Raw genomic sequence first — 17,110 nt, forward strand, 5'->3', positions numbered from 1 at the left:
ATGGCAATAAATGTTATGAAAACACAGCGGGGCTTTCACCTCCTGCACTTAATTGTTACACACACAGGCACAGAGGTACAAAGTCTACCCGGAACCAACAGAATCCCCTGGCAGTGTGTGTGAACCCACTTCAGCCCCAACCTCCCTTCTTTTGTCACCCGGTGGGGATGAGGCCACGAGATTTGTCCCAGTTGGCAGCACTGGGAGCTGGGGGCACTGGAGGCTGGTGAAGCACCGGCCCTGGAGGGAGGAAACTGTCCCAGTACAGCCCAGTATAGCCCAGTACAGCCCGGTATAGCCCAGTACAGCCCAGCACTGCAATGCCCTTCATGAACCAGCACAGCCCAGTAAAGTCCAGTGCAGTCAGACCAGTGTAGCCCAGCACAGACAAGCCCAGTCCATCCCAGTCCGGTCCATCCTAGCTCCCCTCGGTTCCCCTCGGTTCCCCCCGGTTCCCCCCGGTCCCGGTCCCCGTCCGCCGCCACCGGCGGGCACCGGGCGCCACCTGCTGGGCCCCGGGAGCACCGTCCTTGGGCGGCGGGGACGGGGACACGAGGGTGACACCGCACCGGGCACGCCCCGCCGGCGGGGACAGCGCTGCCCATCGCTCCGTGCCTCAGTTTCCCCATCGCCAGCGGGCACTGGGCAGGCAGAGGAGCAGGGCTGGGAGCGGGCGCTGGGCTGGCGGCTGTCCCGGGGTCCCCAAGAAGGTGACGTGCCCCGGTGTGTCCCGGTGTGTCCCGGTGTGTCCCGGTGTGTCACAGGGTCCCCAAACAGGTGACGTGGCCCAATGTGTGCCAGTGTGTCCTGGTGTGCCCTGGTGTAGCCCAGGGTCCCCAACCAGGTGATGTGTCCCGGGGCGTCCCGGTGTGTTCTGCTGTGTTCTGCTGTGTCCCGGGGCCCCCAGGCAGGTGATATGCCTCGATGTGTCCCGGTATGTCCTGAGGTCCCCAAACAGGTGACGTGCCCCGGTGCGTCCCAGTGTGTCCTGGTGTGTCCCGGTGTGTCCCGGGGCAGCTCCGGCCCTTCTCTTGCTGGCTCGGGGCTCAGCGGATCCTGCACACCTTTGCCAGCTCCAGCACCTGGGAGAATGCTGGCCTGGTTTCCCAGTCATGGGGTCCCCGCGATGGCCACAGTGCCCTAAATACCCTCCTGGCCCTTCCCTGAGCATCCCAATCCTGCCCGCGGGGCTGGGGCAGGAGCTGCGGGATCCGGGAATCCCGGTGGAGCCCGGGCTGATGCTCACTTTGTACTCCGGTATCAGCTTCGGCCCCAGCCACGCTGGGAATGTCCCCGCTGTGTCACCAAGCCGGAGTTTTCCCACCTCAGGGCTGCTCCTGCCCTTTTCCCTCCCTGCGAAGCACGGGTGAAGCCCTCTCTTCCTCTTTAGGAAACAAATGGCCCTGCACTGAGGGCAGAGACTGAGCTGCCGCTCACTCACTGCCACAGAGCTTTGTGCTGTCTCAGCACCTGCAGCGACAAGTGGTCACGGTTGGGGACACGGCTGGCACTGTCCCCAGCCGCCTGTTCCTGTGCCAACATATCCGCAGGCACAGGAGCGCACCCTGCCCCAACCTATAGCGCCCGGCCACGTCTCCTTCCTTCTTTCTTTCCTTCCTCCCCGCTGGCCTCTGCGACGCTCCCAGCTTTTCGCAGGGCGAGGCAGGAGCGAGTCCCGGCTTCAAGGGGCTCCGGATGCTTGGAGGGTGCAGAACCGCGGCTGGAGAGGGCAGGAGGGGCCGCGCGGTTCTTTCATCCCGAGCTCTGCCCGCGCTGCGCAAACAGCACCGAGAGCCTCTCACGCAAACAGGGTGGGTGACAAACCCGGGGGCTGCAGTGACCGCGACAGAGGGGCCACCCACAGGACAGGATAACCCTGGCAGTGCCCCGCAGCTGCAGGGGGCTGGCACAGGTCCCCAGACGTGGCCCTGCTGGAGGCTGGCACGGTTCCACGGGAGCTGCCGTGGCCCTGCTGGAGGTTGGCACGGCTCCACACATGATGCAAGGGCAGCTCTCCGTGCCCTTTGGATCTCCACTTCCAGCAGGGCCGGGATTTCAATCTCCAGACCCCAGAGTGCTTCCCCGCAGTGGGCAGCCACCTCCAGAGCCTGAGAGGTGTCTCAGGGGTGTCCTGGGCTGGGACTCTGCCTCTGGCTGTCCCCATCCCACTGCAGCAGCAGCCTTTGAGCCACTCTGCCATCCCCCTGACAGTCTTGGATGCTCAGGGAGGGAGCAGAGGCTGTGCCAAACACATCCTGGCCTCATCTCGTCCCCCTCTGCCTTGTGACATGGTCCCCAGGGTCCCACACAAGAGAGGGACAGCACAGCACAGGGCAGCTGCCACGTGCAGCCATGCAATGAGTCCCCTTTGTCCCCAAGAAGCTGTTGGGTAGCAGGCACAGAGTCTGGCTGGAGGTTTGCAAAATGCCATCCCAAGGCCCCTTGGGCTGCAGGAACATCACTAAACTCTGCCCAACCTGACAAGGAGGGGGACAGTGCCCACAGCCCCGGGGTCACAGCAGCCCCAGCTCCCCGGGGGTGCAGACACCCACTCTGAGAGTGCAGAGACAAGGAGAGGAAAATGCACCATTGGTTCCAGCTCCGCTGGCTCCTCACTCTCTCCACTCATTTTGTCGCTGTCACACCCTGCCCGGCAGCAGGAGGTGCCCTGAGCCCTGCAGAAGCTCTGTGGTGTCAGGCAGTGCTATCCCTACACTCAGGCACTCTGTGGCCCCCCAGAAACTCTGGGATCACCTCGCAGCTGTTTGTCCCCAAGCCCATCCTCCCTGTCCAGGCTGGCCCAGCCGAGCAGGGCTGTCTGGTTTCGGGTGCTCTCACACTTGCTCAGATCCTGCTCCAGGCTGTGCCGGATGTGTGACAGTGGGAGGTGTGGGTGGCATCGTGTACTGGAGTCCCCAGGGCCAGCATTTGGGTCCCAACCCCAAAGGGGCCCCAGTGGTGTCCCCAGCTGAGGGATGTGGAGGCCAGGCTGGTGTAGTGTCACTTGAAGTGGTCCTGGTGACAAGGGTGACCCCGTGTGTGGCTCAGCCCCAACCACCTGTGGGTCCCTGGAGTCCCCAGGCTTGGCAGGAGCTGCTGCAGGGACATCCCCGCTGGGATCAGCCCTTGGTGGGTCATTTATCACCATGAGGATCCCCCAGAGCATCTGCTAGGGAGGAAGGGCTCAAATCCCCCCACCGGAAATTGTGCAATACCAGATCTGGGGGAGAAAATCCTCCTAATCCAGGGAAATCCTGGTCTGTCTACTTCTCCTCTTCATGTGCAAGGCTGGGTTCACCTATCTGTGGTCTTTCTGTACAATCTCTGTCTCAAAGGCCTTCTCTTTGTTCCCCTAAAGCCGTGTTTGCCCAGGAGGCAGCTCCTGAGTGCTTTGCTCAAGGACAGGAATGCCAAAAGCATTCCCAGGAGTTGAGGAGGCCCTGGGACAAAGGGAGCAGAGTGACGGTGCTGGGGTCACACACAGTGGGGAGTCTGGTCCCTAGAGCAAGGTCAAGTGCCACCACAGGAGTCCCCTCTGCTCCTGGGCAAGAGATTTTGGATGTGGAAAGGGAAACTGAGGCAGGTGTTTATCCACACCTCACTCCTCTCTTGTTTTGAGGTGTTTTGTGTCACTGCTTTGGACGCCCTGAAGCCTCACACAGGCCCCCATCCCCAGGGGGTGGCATCCCTGTGACACAAGGCAGTGCCAGGGGAACCCACTGCAGGTGTGTGAGGGGCCAGAAACTGTGAGTCAGAGGTGACATCAGCTCCCAAAAACTGGGAGTGCCCGGAGCTCCTGGGCCACCCACCCTGCTCATCTCTCAGGTTCTGCTGCATCCCAGCTCCTGTCCTCCCTGCCTGCCCAGCTCCAAGTGGCACTCAGGGCATGGCACTGGTGCCACGCTGGCCCCCTTGGCTCAGTCCTGCTCTGCCTCATCTCAGGGCGATCTTTGAACCCTGGTGGCCTGGGCCCAGGACAGCTGGTGGCTGTCACTGGGGTGACACGTCACTGGCACGGGTCTGTGCGTGCTCCCTGGTGGGCAAACAGCTCCTGGCACAGCTGAGAGGGATCGATGTCCATGTGGCCATGCAGTGAGGGAGACACTGCCAGGGACCCCTGCATCCCTTCCAGCAGGGCCTGTCGTGATAGGACAATGTGGGGATGGTTTAAACCGAAACAGGGGAGATTTAGGTGAGATATAAATAAAGTTTTTAACAATGAGGGCGGTGGGGCACTGGCACAGGTTGCCCAGAGAGGTGGTGGATGCTCCAGTCCTGGAAGCTCTCCAGGCCAGAGAGGATGGGGCTCGGAGCAACCCGGCTGGGAGGTGGGATGAGATGGGCTGTGGTGTCCAACCCGAACCGCTCTGCGATCCTAAGGGATGGAGGGCTGGGATGGAGTGAAGGGATGAAATGGGCAGCTGAGGGATGAAGAACGGGGGAATGGAGGGATGAAAGGATGTGGGACAGAGGAGAGATGACGAAAGCACCGGGACACAAGCGCTGGGGGGAAAGGCCGGGACACGAGGACGAGGAGGAGGAGGAGGAGGCGGGTGGGGGCGGGTCGGTGCGGCCCCTCCCGGGGCGGGCTCTCCAGTACAAGGGCGGGCGGCGGCGGCTCGGGCCATTCATCGCGCTCGGGCATGGCCGGCGGCGGCGGCGCGGAGCGGCCCGGGGCTGGGGGGCTCCTGCCGCCCGCGCTCCGCCAGCACCGCCGCAGGGTGAGCCCCGGGGACACGCGGAGGGGGGGTCCGGGATGTCTCGGGGCGGGGGGCTCTTCCCGGTGTGGCTAACACCGATCCCGGTTGCAGGAGAACCGAGAGAAGCTGTCGGTGTGCAGCAAGTTGTGCTACGCCGTCGGGGGGGCTCCGTACCAGATCACGGGCTGCGCTCTCGGCTTCTTCCTTCAGATCTACCTCCTGGACGTGGCGCAGGTATGGCCGCATTGGGGTTCAGCGGTGGGGTCGGGGGTCCCGGAGCTCCCGGTGCTGCTTTGCCCCGGGGATGGAGCCGTGCGGGGCTGGGCAGTGCCCCGACCCCCGGGGGAAACGGGTTTCACCCCGGCCGGACCCACGCGTGTTGTTGCCGTGCTTGAGATCCCCGCGGGACAAAGCGAGGTCGTGGTGGCTGTTTTGGGGAGGCTCAGGACCCGTCCTACAGACCCACAGTGCCGGGTCGGTGTGAAACATGGAGGGAACGAAACCGTGGGGGGAGAGCCCGTGGGTTTCCTTGTGCTGCGTTTGGGGAACTCGCTTTGAAATGTGTGAAAGGAACCTGGTGGGGCAGCGCTCGGAGCTACTGGGAGCCTCAAGTCCCTCTGAATGACGGGGAGAGACCAAGGGACTGCTCTCAAATGTTTGTGGGGTCTCAGTAGATAGGGTTGGGATGGTCCTGAGGGGCAGCTGGGAGCACCGGGGATTTGCATATCCTGACACAAGTTCTTCCTCCTGCAGGTGGATGCTTTCTATGCCTCCATTATCCTGTTTGTGGGACGAGTGTGGGATGCCATCACAGATCCCATGGTGGGATTCTTCATCAGCAAAACCCCCTGGACCCGCTTCGGCCGCCTGATGCCCTGGTAAGAGCTGCTGGTAGCACCCTGCATTCCCTGCCTGATGTGTCACAGCTCCTCCTGTCAGCTTTGGTATCCCCTGGCATGAGGTATGCAGGGCAGGATGTGCTGACGCCCTGGCTCACCCAGGTGAGATGCCAAGAGCTCTAAAAAGCCCCAGGTGCCACCAGCACCTGGGTGGCCTCAACTTTGTGCCTGTTGCTCTGGCCTGTCCCAGGCTGGGCCCGGCTGACCTCGATGTCACTGCACCTGCAAGTTCCAATGTCCCTGCCACCAGGCTGGACTTTGCCTGTGGTGGCTACAGAGCCCTGGCTGGTGGCAGCCAGAGCAGATGGCATCACCACTGCAGGGAGGAGGGTCGGGGGTGTGTGTGGCCCATCCGGGGTGGTAGAAGTGCCAGCTGATAGTCACGAGGGTGCTCCCCGGGCAAGGAGACAGTTGTCATGGATCTGGGTGTCTGCACGTGGGTGCTCGGTGAAGGAGCAGATGGGATGGGCTCTGTGAACCCCCAAATGGCTCGTGCCTGCAGCCGGGGCAGGCTTAGCACATCCCTGAACACCTGTTCCTGCACGGGATGTGGAGCATTAATGTCTGAATGGGGGGACAGGGTGGCTAAAATAACCTGGTGCGCCTGTGGGATCGCTGAAATACAGAGAGGGGTGGGCACGGGGGGGGAGTGGAGCTGGAGGGACGCAGTGCTTTCCCTTTCCCCCGCAGATTATACCCTCTGCTTCCTGCCTTTCCTGGAATAGCTCCGGGCAGCAGCAGGCAGTTGTTGAAGGCAGGCTCCACACACGTGGCCTGAAATAGCTCCTCGCTGCCTGCAGCGGGGTCTGGGGTCCGGAGATTAGCGCGGGGCTGGCTGGGCTGTGTGCGAGAGCCACGGATGGCTCCGCTCGCCCTAATCTCGAGGCAGGGGGTGGGGACCGAAGTGGCCGCATTCCTCCGAACGGCTCCTGCTTCTTTAAAATTAGCCAGAGCTTTCGGCTTTGAGCTGGGCCCCTCAGCAGCGCCGGGGCAGCCGGAGCTCGCTGCTATTGTGCATGGCTCAAGGGCTGCCCGCTGAGTCCAACTGGGATGGAGTTGAGCTGATTTTAAACCTCTTAAACCCAGGGTTTTCTGGCTCTGTGGGGCTGCACCGCCCCAGGCTGGTGTTGCTGCTGTGGCTGCAGAGCTGCTGGCGCTGCCTCAGTTTCCCTGCGTGCAAAGCCGGGAGCTGCAGGAACTGGGGTGGTCTCAAAGCTGCTCCCCGACCCCATCCCTCAACACCTGCCAGGTGACCCCACTGTGTGTGAGGGTTTTATTGCCGGGCTCTGAAGGGGCTGATCTGTGGGACCAAGCCCAGCTGGCTCCAGCACAAAGCTTGTGCCTGTTCCAGTTCCTTGGTAAGGAGAGGACACCTTCCTTGAGGACCACCACCTCTCACTTTCAGTTCTCTCTTTTTGAAACATTTTTTTTGGCACCATTTCCTTCTACCCGCTCATCCACCGGCCGCTTCCTCCTCTTCCTCCAGCCTCGTGGACGTCAGTTCTGAGCTGGGATCCCCATTTCCTTGACCACCGCGGACTTGCCGCTGACTAAACTTTTCCTTGAGGTGTCTGGGGCTGAAGAAACTCCTGGCTTTGACCTCCTCCTGGGGCAGGAGCCGTTCGGGAAGGCTGGGAAGGGGGGGTGTGCGTGCCGCACAAAGGAACACACCATCGAGCGGGGCCAATGAGAACGAGGGCACGTCACGGCAGCCGAGCCGCCTCCGGCGCCTTAATCACCTCGCCCTGGGTCAGGGGTTACTCTCAGTCATTGCTGTGCCTGTCAGGAGCTGTGGTCAGCCCTGGCCGGAGCTCTGCTCGCTGCTGGGGGGGGGGGGGAATTCGCGCATCTGACGCTCATGCGATGGCGAGCGTGACGCTGTTGGGGTGATTTCATTCAGCATTTGGCGCCGCGTTTCCCCTGGCTCGGCGTATGTGAGCTCAGATAAGGCAGCGAGGAGGGGCTGGAGCTGCTCGGCGTTTTTCTTCCCCCCTCCTTCCCCAACGGGGTGACGTGGGCGCGGAAAAATGTGCATGTGTTGGGTCCTGTGCAGCCTCTGTCGCTGCTCTCCATCCATGGAGTTTGTGTTTCTCGCTCTGTCCCCGACTTTAAATTTAAGCTTTGCGTCCTGTACGTCAGCCCGGACGGAAAGATCTCGCTGTACCCTGGCAGTGAAGGGCCAGCCCTGGCCGTGAGTGGCTCTGTCCCATGTTCAGTTCTGCTGGACTCGCTCCAGGACCTCGCAGTGTCTGTCCTGGGGTGTGTGGAGCACATGGTGCTCACAAATCCCCCAGCAAAATCCATCTCCTGCCTCAACACATGGCTTGCTTCCCTCTTTCCTTGTCCCCTGAGTGATGGGGGGCCCTGGGTGTCCCCAGGGTGCTGGAGCAGGGCAGAGCTGTGCCCGGGCTGTCCTGCAGTGGGACAGGAGTTATGAGATCCACTGCACGAAGAGGGCAGATGCCCTTGCTGGCAGATCTTGCAGGAATTGCTGCCAAAGCCCAGCACTTGAGCAGTCCCCTCTGATCCTCTGGTGCATTTTGCATCCCGTGTCCTTGCTGCCACAGCTCTGAGAGGCTGGGCAGAGGTGGAGGAAGGAGCCAGCCTGCTGCTGGTTTGCTCCACTGCTGCCAGCAGAGCAGCTCTGACCCCAGGACCAGGGCTTGGGGGGCCTTGGCAGCAAAGCCAAGCTGGTGAGAGGTTTTTGGCTGCTGGGGAGCAGGGCTGAGCTGCCCAGCCCTTGCCAGGATGAGGGAGGTGATTACATCCCGCTGAACACAGCACTGCTGCCTGGGGGAGAGGTTGGGGCCAGGGGTGGAAACCAAAGCAGGAGCAGATCAATCACTTCTGTGGAAGGAGATATCCCTGTGAGAGCAAGGAAAGCTCTTCTCTGGAACTCTGAGTCAGCTCCTCCAGCCCTCTGAGACCTGAGTGCTGCCTCCAGGCTGGTCTGGATCATCTGTGGGGCAGCTCAGGAGCCCCCAGATCAGATTCCTGAACCCCACGGGATGTGTGGAAGCCGGGAGAGCTGGGCTGCTCAGGCTGTGCCCACAAGGCTGATATTTTTTTTTTGTTTTCTCTCAAAGGATCATGTTCTCCACACCTTTTGCCATCATCTCCTACTTCCTCATCTGGTTTGTGCCAGACATCTCCACAGGACAAGTGATGTGGTATCTTGTCTTCTACTGTGCATTCCAGACCCTCGTGACGGTGAGTCAGGCTCTGCTCACACTTGGGATGGAGGCTGCCAATCCCTGCCTGCCCCTTGCTGAGCTGCACAGAGGGGCAGAAACCAGCCTGCCCCAGGTCCCTGGGGCTGTTCCGTCCTCCCTGAGCCAGTTCTCCTTGTGCCATTGCAGTGCTTCCACGTGCCTTACTCAGCACTGACCATGTTCATCAGCAGAGAGCAGAGCGAGCGGGACTCGGCCACTGCCTACCGTGAGTCCTTCCCTCTTCCTTCCCTCTGGGGATTTGGAGGGAGCTGTAGCACACCTGGTCTGACTCATTTCTCACCTGGGAAGGGCAGTGAATGCCAGCTGGGGATGCTCTGCTGTGCTCAGTCCTGCTGGTCTCTCCCTGCAGGTATGACCGTGGAGGTGCTGGGCACCGTGCTGGGCACTGCCATCCAGGGCCAGATCGTTGGCAAAGTGGACACTCCCTGCATTGAGAGCCCCTTCTTCTTCAGCCTGACCAACTCCTCGGTGGCCATGGAGGAGCTGAACATGACCCATGACACCGAGTCCCTCACAGACACTGTAAGCTGGGGGTCCCCTGCGCTGTGCTCCTCTCAGGACAGGCTTGTTCCTGGGCTGAGCCCCTTCCCTGACTGCTGCTCCCTGTCTTGCACAGAGAAATGCCTACATGATCGCTGCGGGGGTCATCGGGGGGCTCTACATCCTCTGTGCCCTCATCCTGCTGCTGGGCGTGAAGGAGAAGAGAGGTGAGGCTGCAGAGGGGCTGGAATTCTGGGCACTTGTGGAAATGTTGCTGTTCCTTCCTCTCCAGGAGCCTGGCTGAACTTTTGACCTCTCATTTGTGGAGGAGAGGGGCAGTTGGAGCTGAGCTTAGGGTCTGGGGAGGTGCTGCAGGAGGCCAGAGCACCTCTGGGGTCTGTTAGATAACTTTTATCTCACTCATTTTTTGCCTGGCCAAGGTTGCCAGTGCCAACCAGTGCATCCCAGGGGGATGTGATATCCAAACTTCCGTCCTTCCCTCTCCCTGTTTATCCTGGGGGAATCAGCCAGGCTGCTCCATGGGGCTGAGGGACGCCCAGGTGAGGGCAGGGGCTGCCCTGACTGCCTTGGGCTGGGATGCTGTTGGTGGGCAGGGGTTGTGAAGGGTGCTGAGCAGCGGGATGGGGCACCCATGGGTGTTATTTTGGGGGGGATCTAACGCTGGGCTGATCTCTGCTCCCCAGAGTCCTCTGAGCTGCAGTCGGACGAGCCTGTCTCCTTCTTGCAGGGGCTGAAGCTGGTGATGAACCACGGGCCCTACATCAAGCTCATTGCTGGCTTCCTCTTCACCTCACTGGCCTTCATGGTGAGCTGGGAGGGCTGGGGACAGGGGACAGCAGCGTTGGGGGTGGCTGTGGGGATGATCCCAGAGGATGGGAGCACGTGGTGGGTGGGCTGGAGCTGCCCCAGGCAGAGGGAGCAGGATGTGGCCTCGTGCCCTCGCTGAATGGCCGCTTTCTTCCCTGCCTGTGCTGGGGGTGCAGCTCTGTGAGGACAGACATGTCCCCTCCAGGGTGGCTGGGTGTCCCCTCTGATCCCTGTCTGCCTTCTCCACAGCTGCTGGAGGGGAACTTCGCCCTCTTCTGCACCTACACCCTGGGCTTCCGCAACGAGTTCCAGAACATCCTCCTGGCCATCATGGTGGGTACAGCCCTGTCCTGGGGGGGCTCCCTGGGAGCTGGCAGGGGACAGGGACACAGGGACAGTGATCAGAGATCCCCTGGGACAAGGGGAGGGAGAAGAAGCTGCCAAATGTCCTGCAAGGGCCGGGTGGGTTGGCAGGAACAACGGGGTCTTTGTTCCTGTGTGAACAGGGCCACAGACAGGGCAGACCAGGAGCCGTGGGGACCTTTTGTCCAAATCCTGCCACTTGTCTCCCTCCCCTCTTTGAGAAAAGGATCTCAGTGTTTCCTGCCAGGAACATGGAGCAAAGCAGCTCCTTGAGAGCTCTTTCATTCCTGGAAGCGCTGTCCGCCCTCTCCTCAATGGGGTGCAAAGGTCCAAGGTGCCCCCAGAGCCTGGCTCCTGGCCACGCTGTGTGCAGGTGACAAGATCAGCACCGAGGATTGGGTCAGACCCTCCCTCTGGCAGGGCAGGTGTGGTGCCAGGGCTCTGCACTGGGGGAGGAGGTGGCCCCACACGCCACGTGTGGCTTTGTGCCAGCCACGGGAGCGTGTGGAAATCACAGGTGCAGGAATTGGGATGGGAGGAGGCCGTGCCAGGAGCTGTTCCTTGCTGGGAAGGGCCAAAGAAAAACCAACAAACACGACCCTTCTCTTCCCACAGCTCTCGGCCACCTTGACCATTCCCTTCTGGCAGTGGTTCCTGACCCGTTTTGGGAAGAAGACAGCTGTCTACATGGGCATCTCAGTGAGTGTCCCCTCAAGGGTGGGCTGCACTTCAGAATGGTCTTTACCACACGGCATGAGCAGAGTTCTCCCAAAAGAGCAAGGGCTGAGCACAGGGGCTGCTGCCAGTGACAATTTGGTGCCTGTCCCTCCTCCTGCTGTTTGTGCTGTCCTGGATGTGTCGTGGGGCTCAGGGAGGGACTCTGCACCTCTGGTTCCACAGCTGGAGGGCTGGGATATGTGGGAAGGGGGAAAAGCCAGGGTGTCTGCTGATGCCAACGTGGTCTCTGCCCCCTCTGCAGTCTGCCATCCCCTTCCTCATCGCGGTGGTTGTCGTGGACAGTAACCTCATTGTCACCTACGTGGTGGCCGTCGCTGCTGGGATCAGTGTGGCAGCTGCCTTCCTCCTGCCCTGGTGAGTGTGAGGGGCTGCCAGAAGGGTTAAAAACCCTCAGAAGGGTTTTTTTTTGTTGTTTTTTTTGCAGTGTTTTCAACCCCAGGTGGGGCTCCTGAGGGCAATGCTCTCAGCAGAGAGGAGGTGCTTTGTTGTCTCAGTCCTGGTGGTCACCATCCCTCTCTCTCTGCACAGGTCCATGCTGCCAGATGTCATCGATGACTTCAAGCTGCAGCACCCCAGCTCCCATGGCCACGAGGCCATCTTCTTCTCCTTCTATGTCTTCTTCACCAAGTTCACTGCTGGAGTCTCCCTGGGCATCTCCACACTCAGCCTGGAGTGAGTTCCTGCCTGGGAGCTGAGGGGAGGGCAGGGAGGGAGGCACTTCCCCAGCTCTGGGAGGGAATTGATGGGTTCTAAATTCAGTTGTTGCTCCAAAGGCCTCTCCACAGGGAGCAGCTCAGCTCCTGCAAACCCTCAAGGTGCCTTTCTGCCCTCAGCTTTGCAGGGTACCAGACCAGGGGCTGCTCCCAGCCTGACCAGGTGAACTTCACTCTGAAGATGTTGGTGTCTGCTGTGCCTGTGGGGCTGATCCTGCTGAGTCTGCTGCTGTTCAAGCTGTATCCCATCGATGAGGAGAAGCGGAGGAAAAACAAGAAAGCCCTGCAGGATTTAAGGTGAGTGGCAGGCATCAAACACAGCGTTTGGGGGTGTGTGTGGGGGCAGGACCAGACGGGTTGGGACACACTGTGACTTGTCCAGGAATCCTCCAGGACCCGTGGGTGGTGGCGTGAGAGAAGGGCTGACTTGTTTTCCCAATCCCAGCTTCCAAAGGGATGGTGTGAAGTGTTGGGAGAGCAGCAGGAACCTGCCCCAGCTGCCAAAACTTGTGTGGGGGCTGCACGAGGTGCTGACGTCCCTCTGGAGCACCTGTTGAAGCTCCTGTGCCCCAAGGAAGGTATTACTGGGGTGCAGACCTTGCTCCTGTGGCTTCATCCATGCCTCATTCCCAACTCTTTCCCCCAGGGAGGAGAGCAACAGCAGCTCGGAGTCGGACAACACAGAACTGGCCAGCATCGTGTGACCCGGGCTGGGTCTGGCTGCTCACACTGGGGCTCCCCAAGGACTTGTCCCCTCTGGGCTGGCCCAGCCTGGTGCCACTGGAGGTGCTGGAGGAGCCTTGTGGAGCATCCACTGCCTTGAATTCGGGATCTGTGCCCGTCCCGTGCCTTGCACGGGGCCCACAGAGTGCTGGTAGTGTACATTACACACGTGGTGGTGCCTCACCAGAGACAAGCACTCTCCCTGCCGAGCTGTGGAGGGCAGGGAAGGCTGGATTGGGATGGTTTTGCCTGGAACAGCCGTGCCCAGTGCCCTGCCTGGGGGTGATTGTTAGTGTACATTACACTGTGCCCATGCCCAGGATGTGAGCTCACCTCTGCTGTCTCTACAGAGGGCACTAATGTGGGAGCTGTTCTTTTTTTTTTTTTACAGACCCTAATTAACTTAATGATGTAAATATGAAGCTGTTTCCTGTTTGTATATATATCTGTACAGAACCCAAACCTGAGGACTGTTAATATTAATTTACATAAAAGTGGGGGAAGTTGGCAGCTGGTGTGAAGAATTTTTTTTTTTTTTCCTCTCGGCTGGGATTTTTCACGGCTGTCAGCAAGCCCAAGGTCCCTTTATACACCACGGGGTGCAGGATTGACTTTTCCTGAGCCTTGGTGCAGGAATGCCATAATCCAGGCAGGAGGCTGTGCTCAGCCCCTTGCCCCCGTGCAGCTCCTTGCTCGGTGCCTGTGTCGCAGCCATCCAACAAAGGCTCCATTATTTCCTCCTTTTCAAGAGGGGAACGGGGGTGGAGGGAGGAATGAAATCAAAGTGCTGCCAGCAGAAATGGTGAACTCGAGGCTGGAAACAGGAGAGGCAGCTGGGGAGCAGAGAGAAAGGGAATGCAGGCTGTGGGTGACACTCAACACTGGCTGCAGAGTGCTGGGGAGCACTAATCTCCCTGGATAATTATACCTTCCTCTCGCATTCCCTGCTCCCACAGCAGAAAGGGGGAGAGCCCTGCCCTCCCAGTGCCTCCAGCAGCAAGTGGAACTCGAGAGAAGGGGGCTGGAAGCAGCCACCCCCATGGATGGGGTGAATTGTGCTGGCTCTGCTCTGTCCCCAAGGCCACTGCAGCAGGGGACAGAGCTGCTGCCTTTTGTTGAGATGTTGGTGGGGGGTTTTGGGGGGGGTGGAAGGTTCATCCTTTGTTCCACATTTGGGTACAAAGGACAGGAATGAGGATGGGGTTTAAAAATAGCCAGAGGGATCAGCTGGGAATGCTCCTCTGCCCCTATGGCCATGAGGGGATGGTGTGGGGAGGCTTTTGTGCTCAGCAGGGCCACGACACAGCCCTGGCTGGGGCTGGGGAGATCCCTGCAGCAAAGGGACAAGGGCAGGACAACAGCAGGACAAAGCCACTCCTCTCTGCTGGGGCAGGTGAGTGTCAGGAGCATTCTCTGCAAGAGGAGGAGGAGGAGGAGGAGGAAGGCTCCAGCCAGCACAGAGCCGAGGATTGTTGGGAATGTTCTGACCCCTGCACTGCTCCTGGCCAGGACTGCCATGACCTGGCTGCCTGTGAGGGGTGTGGGCAGTGCTGTTGCCTGCAAGGATTTGGAAGATTGCTGCGAGCTTTTTTGTTTTTTCTCAAAGAGTTTCAAGAGAAATAAGGGACGTTTTATTCTTTGCCTCCTTGTTTTTTTGGCTCTGTGGAGTTCACGAGGAGGAGTCTCTGTTTGCTTGGTTTTTTTTGTAGCCAGCTCAAGAGGCTAAAACCAGCCAGAGGAGCTTGAACTGGGATCTGGATATTTCTCACTGAACACACTTCTGTTTGAGGCTTTAAAGAAAATGAGATGTGTGGGGACAAAGTGACCATGAGAGATGATAACACTGGGCAAAGCTCCAGCCTGGCAGCAGGGATCTTGCTCCAGTTGTGGTTACAGAGGGTTTCACTGCATGGAGAAGAAATGGGTGACAAAAAACACACGGGGAGGTGTTTCCTGTACCTGCATCTGTACTTTGGCTTAATCCACACACCCTGGGTGTGGAGCAAATGCATCCAAGTGCTGGGAAGCACCTCCCTGCAGAGCTGGAGTGGCAGGGTGCCATGTTCTCTGGGTGAGGGGCAGGGAATCAGAGCCAGGAGGTGGAAATTGCAGGGAAAATGTGGAATATGCTCACACCTGCTGGGCTGCTGCCTCTCAGGGTAGAGGGGCTGGGCTGTGCATCCCAGAAACAGCTGCCAGGGCTGGGAATCAGCCCTCAATCCCAGCTGAGAGGTCCAACAGGCTCCTGGGTCACCCCTGAACTTAGGGGGCTTGTGCAGAAGGGGAGCTGAGGGTTTCTGGGGACCAGATAACTGCAAAGGGGATAAAATCGAACGAACAGCAGTTGTAGCTTCAAAAGGCAGCACGTGAACCTGCAGAATTCCATCCTCTGGCACCAAGGGGCAGGAGGAGTGACTGCAGGGACAATTCCAGAGCTGACAGCAGCCACGATAAGGGAAAAAAGTGGAAGTGTGAAGTCTCTCCTTGCAGAGGGTGAGGAATAAACCCCCTCCCTATCTGCAGGGAAAGGGCAAAAATCCTCGGGTTTATCTGGCAGCAGGATTTGTGAAACATTCCAGTGGCTGCTGGTGAGGATGGATTTCCCTGGGTTGGAAGGATCCAGGAGCAGAAGGAATCACCCGGGGCTGGTTTCAAACACTTCAAACTGAACCAAGCACAGTTTCCCACAGGAAGGGATGTCACCCCAGAGTCCCCAGGGAGGCTGGAGCAGGGGCCAGATCCAGCTGGAAATCAGCTCAGCCTGGGAAGGAGCAGCAGGAATGCTGGAGCAGGACAAGTGCTGGGCTCTGTCACCAGGATGGGTGTCACAGCTGTCCCCAGAGGCCACCCTGTCTGTGCCACCAGACTGAGGTCACTCTGGTCATCTGCAAACACAGGCTGATGTGTTTTGGTGGGCTTTGGTTAATGTTTTGCAAAAGCCACTGTTCCCAAGGTTGTACCAGTCCCAGGACTATTGCACATGGATAGAAATGATGGGGCAGTGATGTGGATTCCTGCTGAAAAAAACCCCAAATAAATCAATTTTCCCAGGCAGGAAGCTGGGCTGCAGCTCATCCAAGTGCTCTCCTCACTCCACAACAAGGGACAAGTGCTCTCCTGTGGCTGCAAAAAGCCAAAGGCTGTCTGAGGGGAAACAGGGACATTTCAGACAAAACACGCCTGAAAATGAATCAAACGTTCCCACGGTGCTTGGGGGGAAAAGGGGGGACATGAGGCACCAAACACGTGCCAGGGATGGAGCAGGTTGCTGCATTTTACGGGCACCAGGAAGCCCTGCAGATCGCTGACCTGGCAGAGTGCAAACACACAGCCCCGGTGTGCCCCAGCCTTACCAGGAACTCGATCTTTGTTCCTCCAGGAACCGCGTTCAGCCGGGCAGACCCACCCCGAGCAAACACGGGCTGGGCTGGGGCATCCCCAGCGAGCCCTGCTCTCCTCTTCCCCATTGTCAGGTTATTTTATTTTATTTTTTTTGCTCCTCTCCCCATTCTCTGGGATTTCTCCTTCCTCTCTCCATGGATCCAGCCCTGGAGGATCTCCAGCTCCTGCCAGTGCTGCCCCCCTGGATTTGCCCTTCCCTGCTCTGCTGAGCCAGGTCCTGGCTGTTTTTTCTCTACAGTGACTTTTAGGATACCGTAAAACGCGAGACAGCTGCCGCATGCAAAAGAGGCGGCGGTGGTGTCTTATTTTCTATTTTACATCACATTTTTTGTCTGATGTTGACGGAGACAGGGCAAGGGGCACAGCGGGTGAGGGCAAGGTGGAAAACGAGGCGAAAAAAATCAGAAAACAGCCTCGGTGAGTGCGGGAAGGATGGGGTGAGGGCAGCGTGGATCCTGCTGGGCTCTGAGCGCTCTGCCAGGGCAGTGCGGGGAGCTGGGGAGATGCTCGGAGGAGAGGGGGATGCCAAGGAAAGGGGGATAACCTGAGCTGGGGGTTCTCCCATCCATCACACGCAGCTCGAACCCGCCGGCCGAGCAGGGAAATCAAACCCTCGGAGGTTTTGGATGTCCCGGGACCTGGAGAGCTTCACTAGGTGTCAGCAGAGCCTCGCTGCCGGCTCGGCAGAGAGCGAGCCGTGACCATCTTTGGTAGCGCAGCCGGGCAGGAAACGGCGGCGGAGGCTTCTCCTCCTCCTTCCCAGCCTGACAACGTGTCCTGGTCCCCATCGCGACAGTGTCCTGGCCCGACAATGTGTCCCAGTCCTCACAGGGACAGTGTCCCGGCCCGACAATGTGTCCCGGTCCTCACCGGCACAGTATCCCAGCCCCGTCCCAGCTGCTGCACCACGGCAGCGAACTCCTCTTTGGAGCAAATCCTGCCCTGATGGCAAAATCAGACAGCGGAACCCCCTTGGGAACAATCCGTGTCACTCCAGGCATCTCCCCCTCCGTCCCCATTGTTTTTCCCTT

The 17,110-nt window shown here is 59.5% G+C and overlaps 1 protein-coding gene across 2 annotated transcripts; it reads left to right on the forward strand.

Annotated features, from left to right (window-relative positions):
- The first annotated feature begins 4,643 nt into the window (after positions 1–4,643).
- MFSD2A (MFSD2 lysolipid transporter A, lysophospholipid) lies at positions 4,644–13,187 on the forward strand. Of its 2 annotated transcripts, XM_014885551.2 has the most exons (14): positions 4,644–4,721; positions 4,812–4,934; positions 5,454–5,578; positions 8,686–8,809; positions 8,959–9,037; positions 9,182–9,354; positions 9,449–9,539; positions 10,017–10,138; positions 10,390–10,473; positions 11,119–11,202; positions 11,483–11,595; positions 11,770–11,913; positions 12,075–12,251; positions 12,601–13,187. In XM_014885551.2, the coding sequence occupies exons 1-14, from the start codon at positions 4,644–4,646 to the stop codon at positions 12,656–12,658; spliced, it is 1,575 nt and encodes a 524-aa protein (XP_014741037.1). In that variant the 3' UTR covers positions 12,659–13,187. The 2 variants fall into 2 exon arrangements, with proteins under 2 accessions (XP_014741037.1, XP_088034402.1); XM_088178276.1 differs by lacking the exons at positions 4,644–4,721; positions 12,601–13,187 and adding an exon at positions 12,400–12,585 and having other exon boundaries at positions 4,819–4,934.
- The last annotated feature ends 3,923 nt before the right edge of the window (positions 13,188–17,110 follow it).

Source organism: Sturnus vulgaris, chromosome 24 (assembly GCF_052056855.1).
Source record: "Sturnus vulgaris isolate bStuVul1 chromosome 24, bStuVul1.hap1, whole genome shotgun sequence".
NCBI classification, from domain to species: Eukaryota; Metazoa; Chordata; class Aves; order Passeriformes; family Sturnidae; genus Sturnus; species Sturnus vulgaris.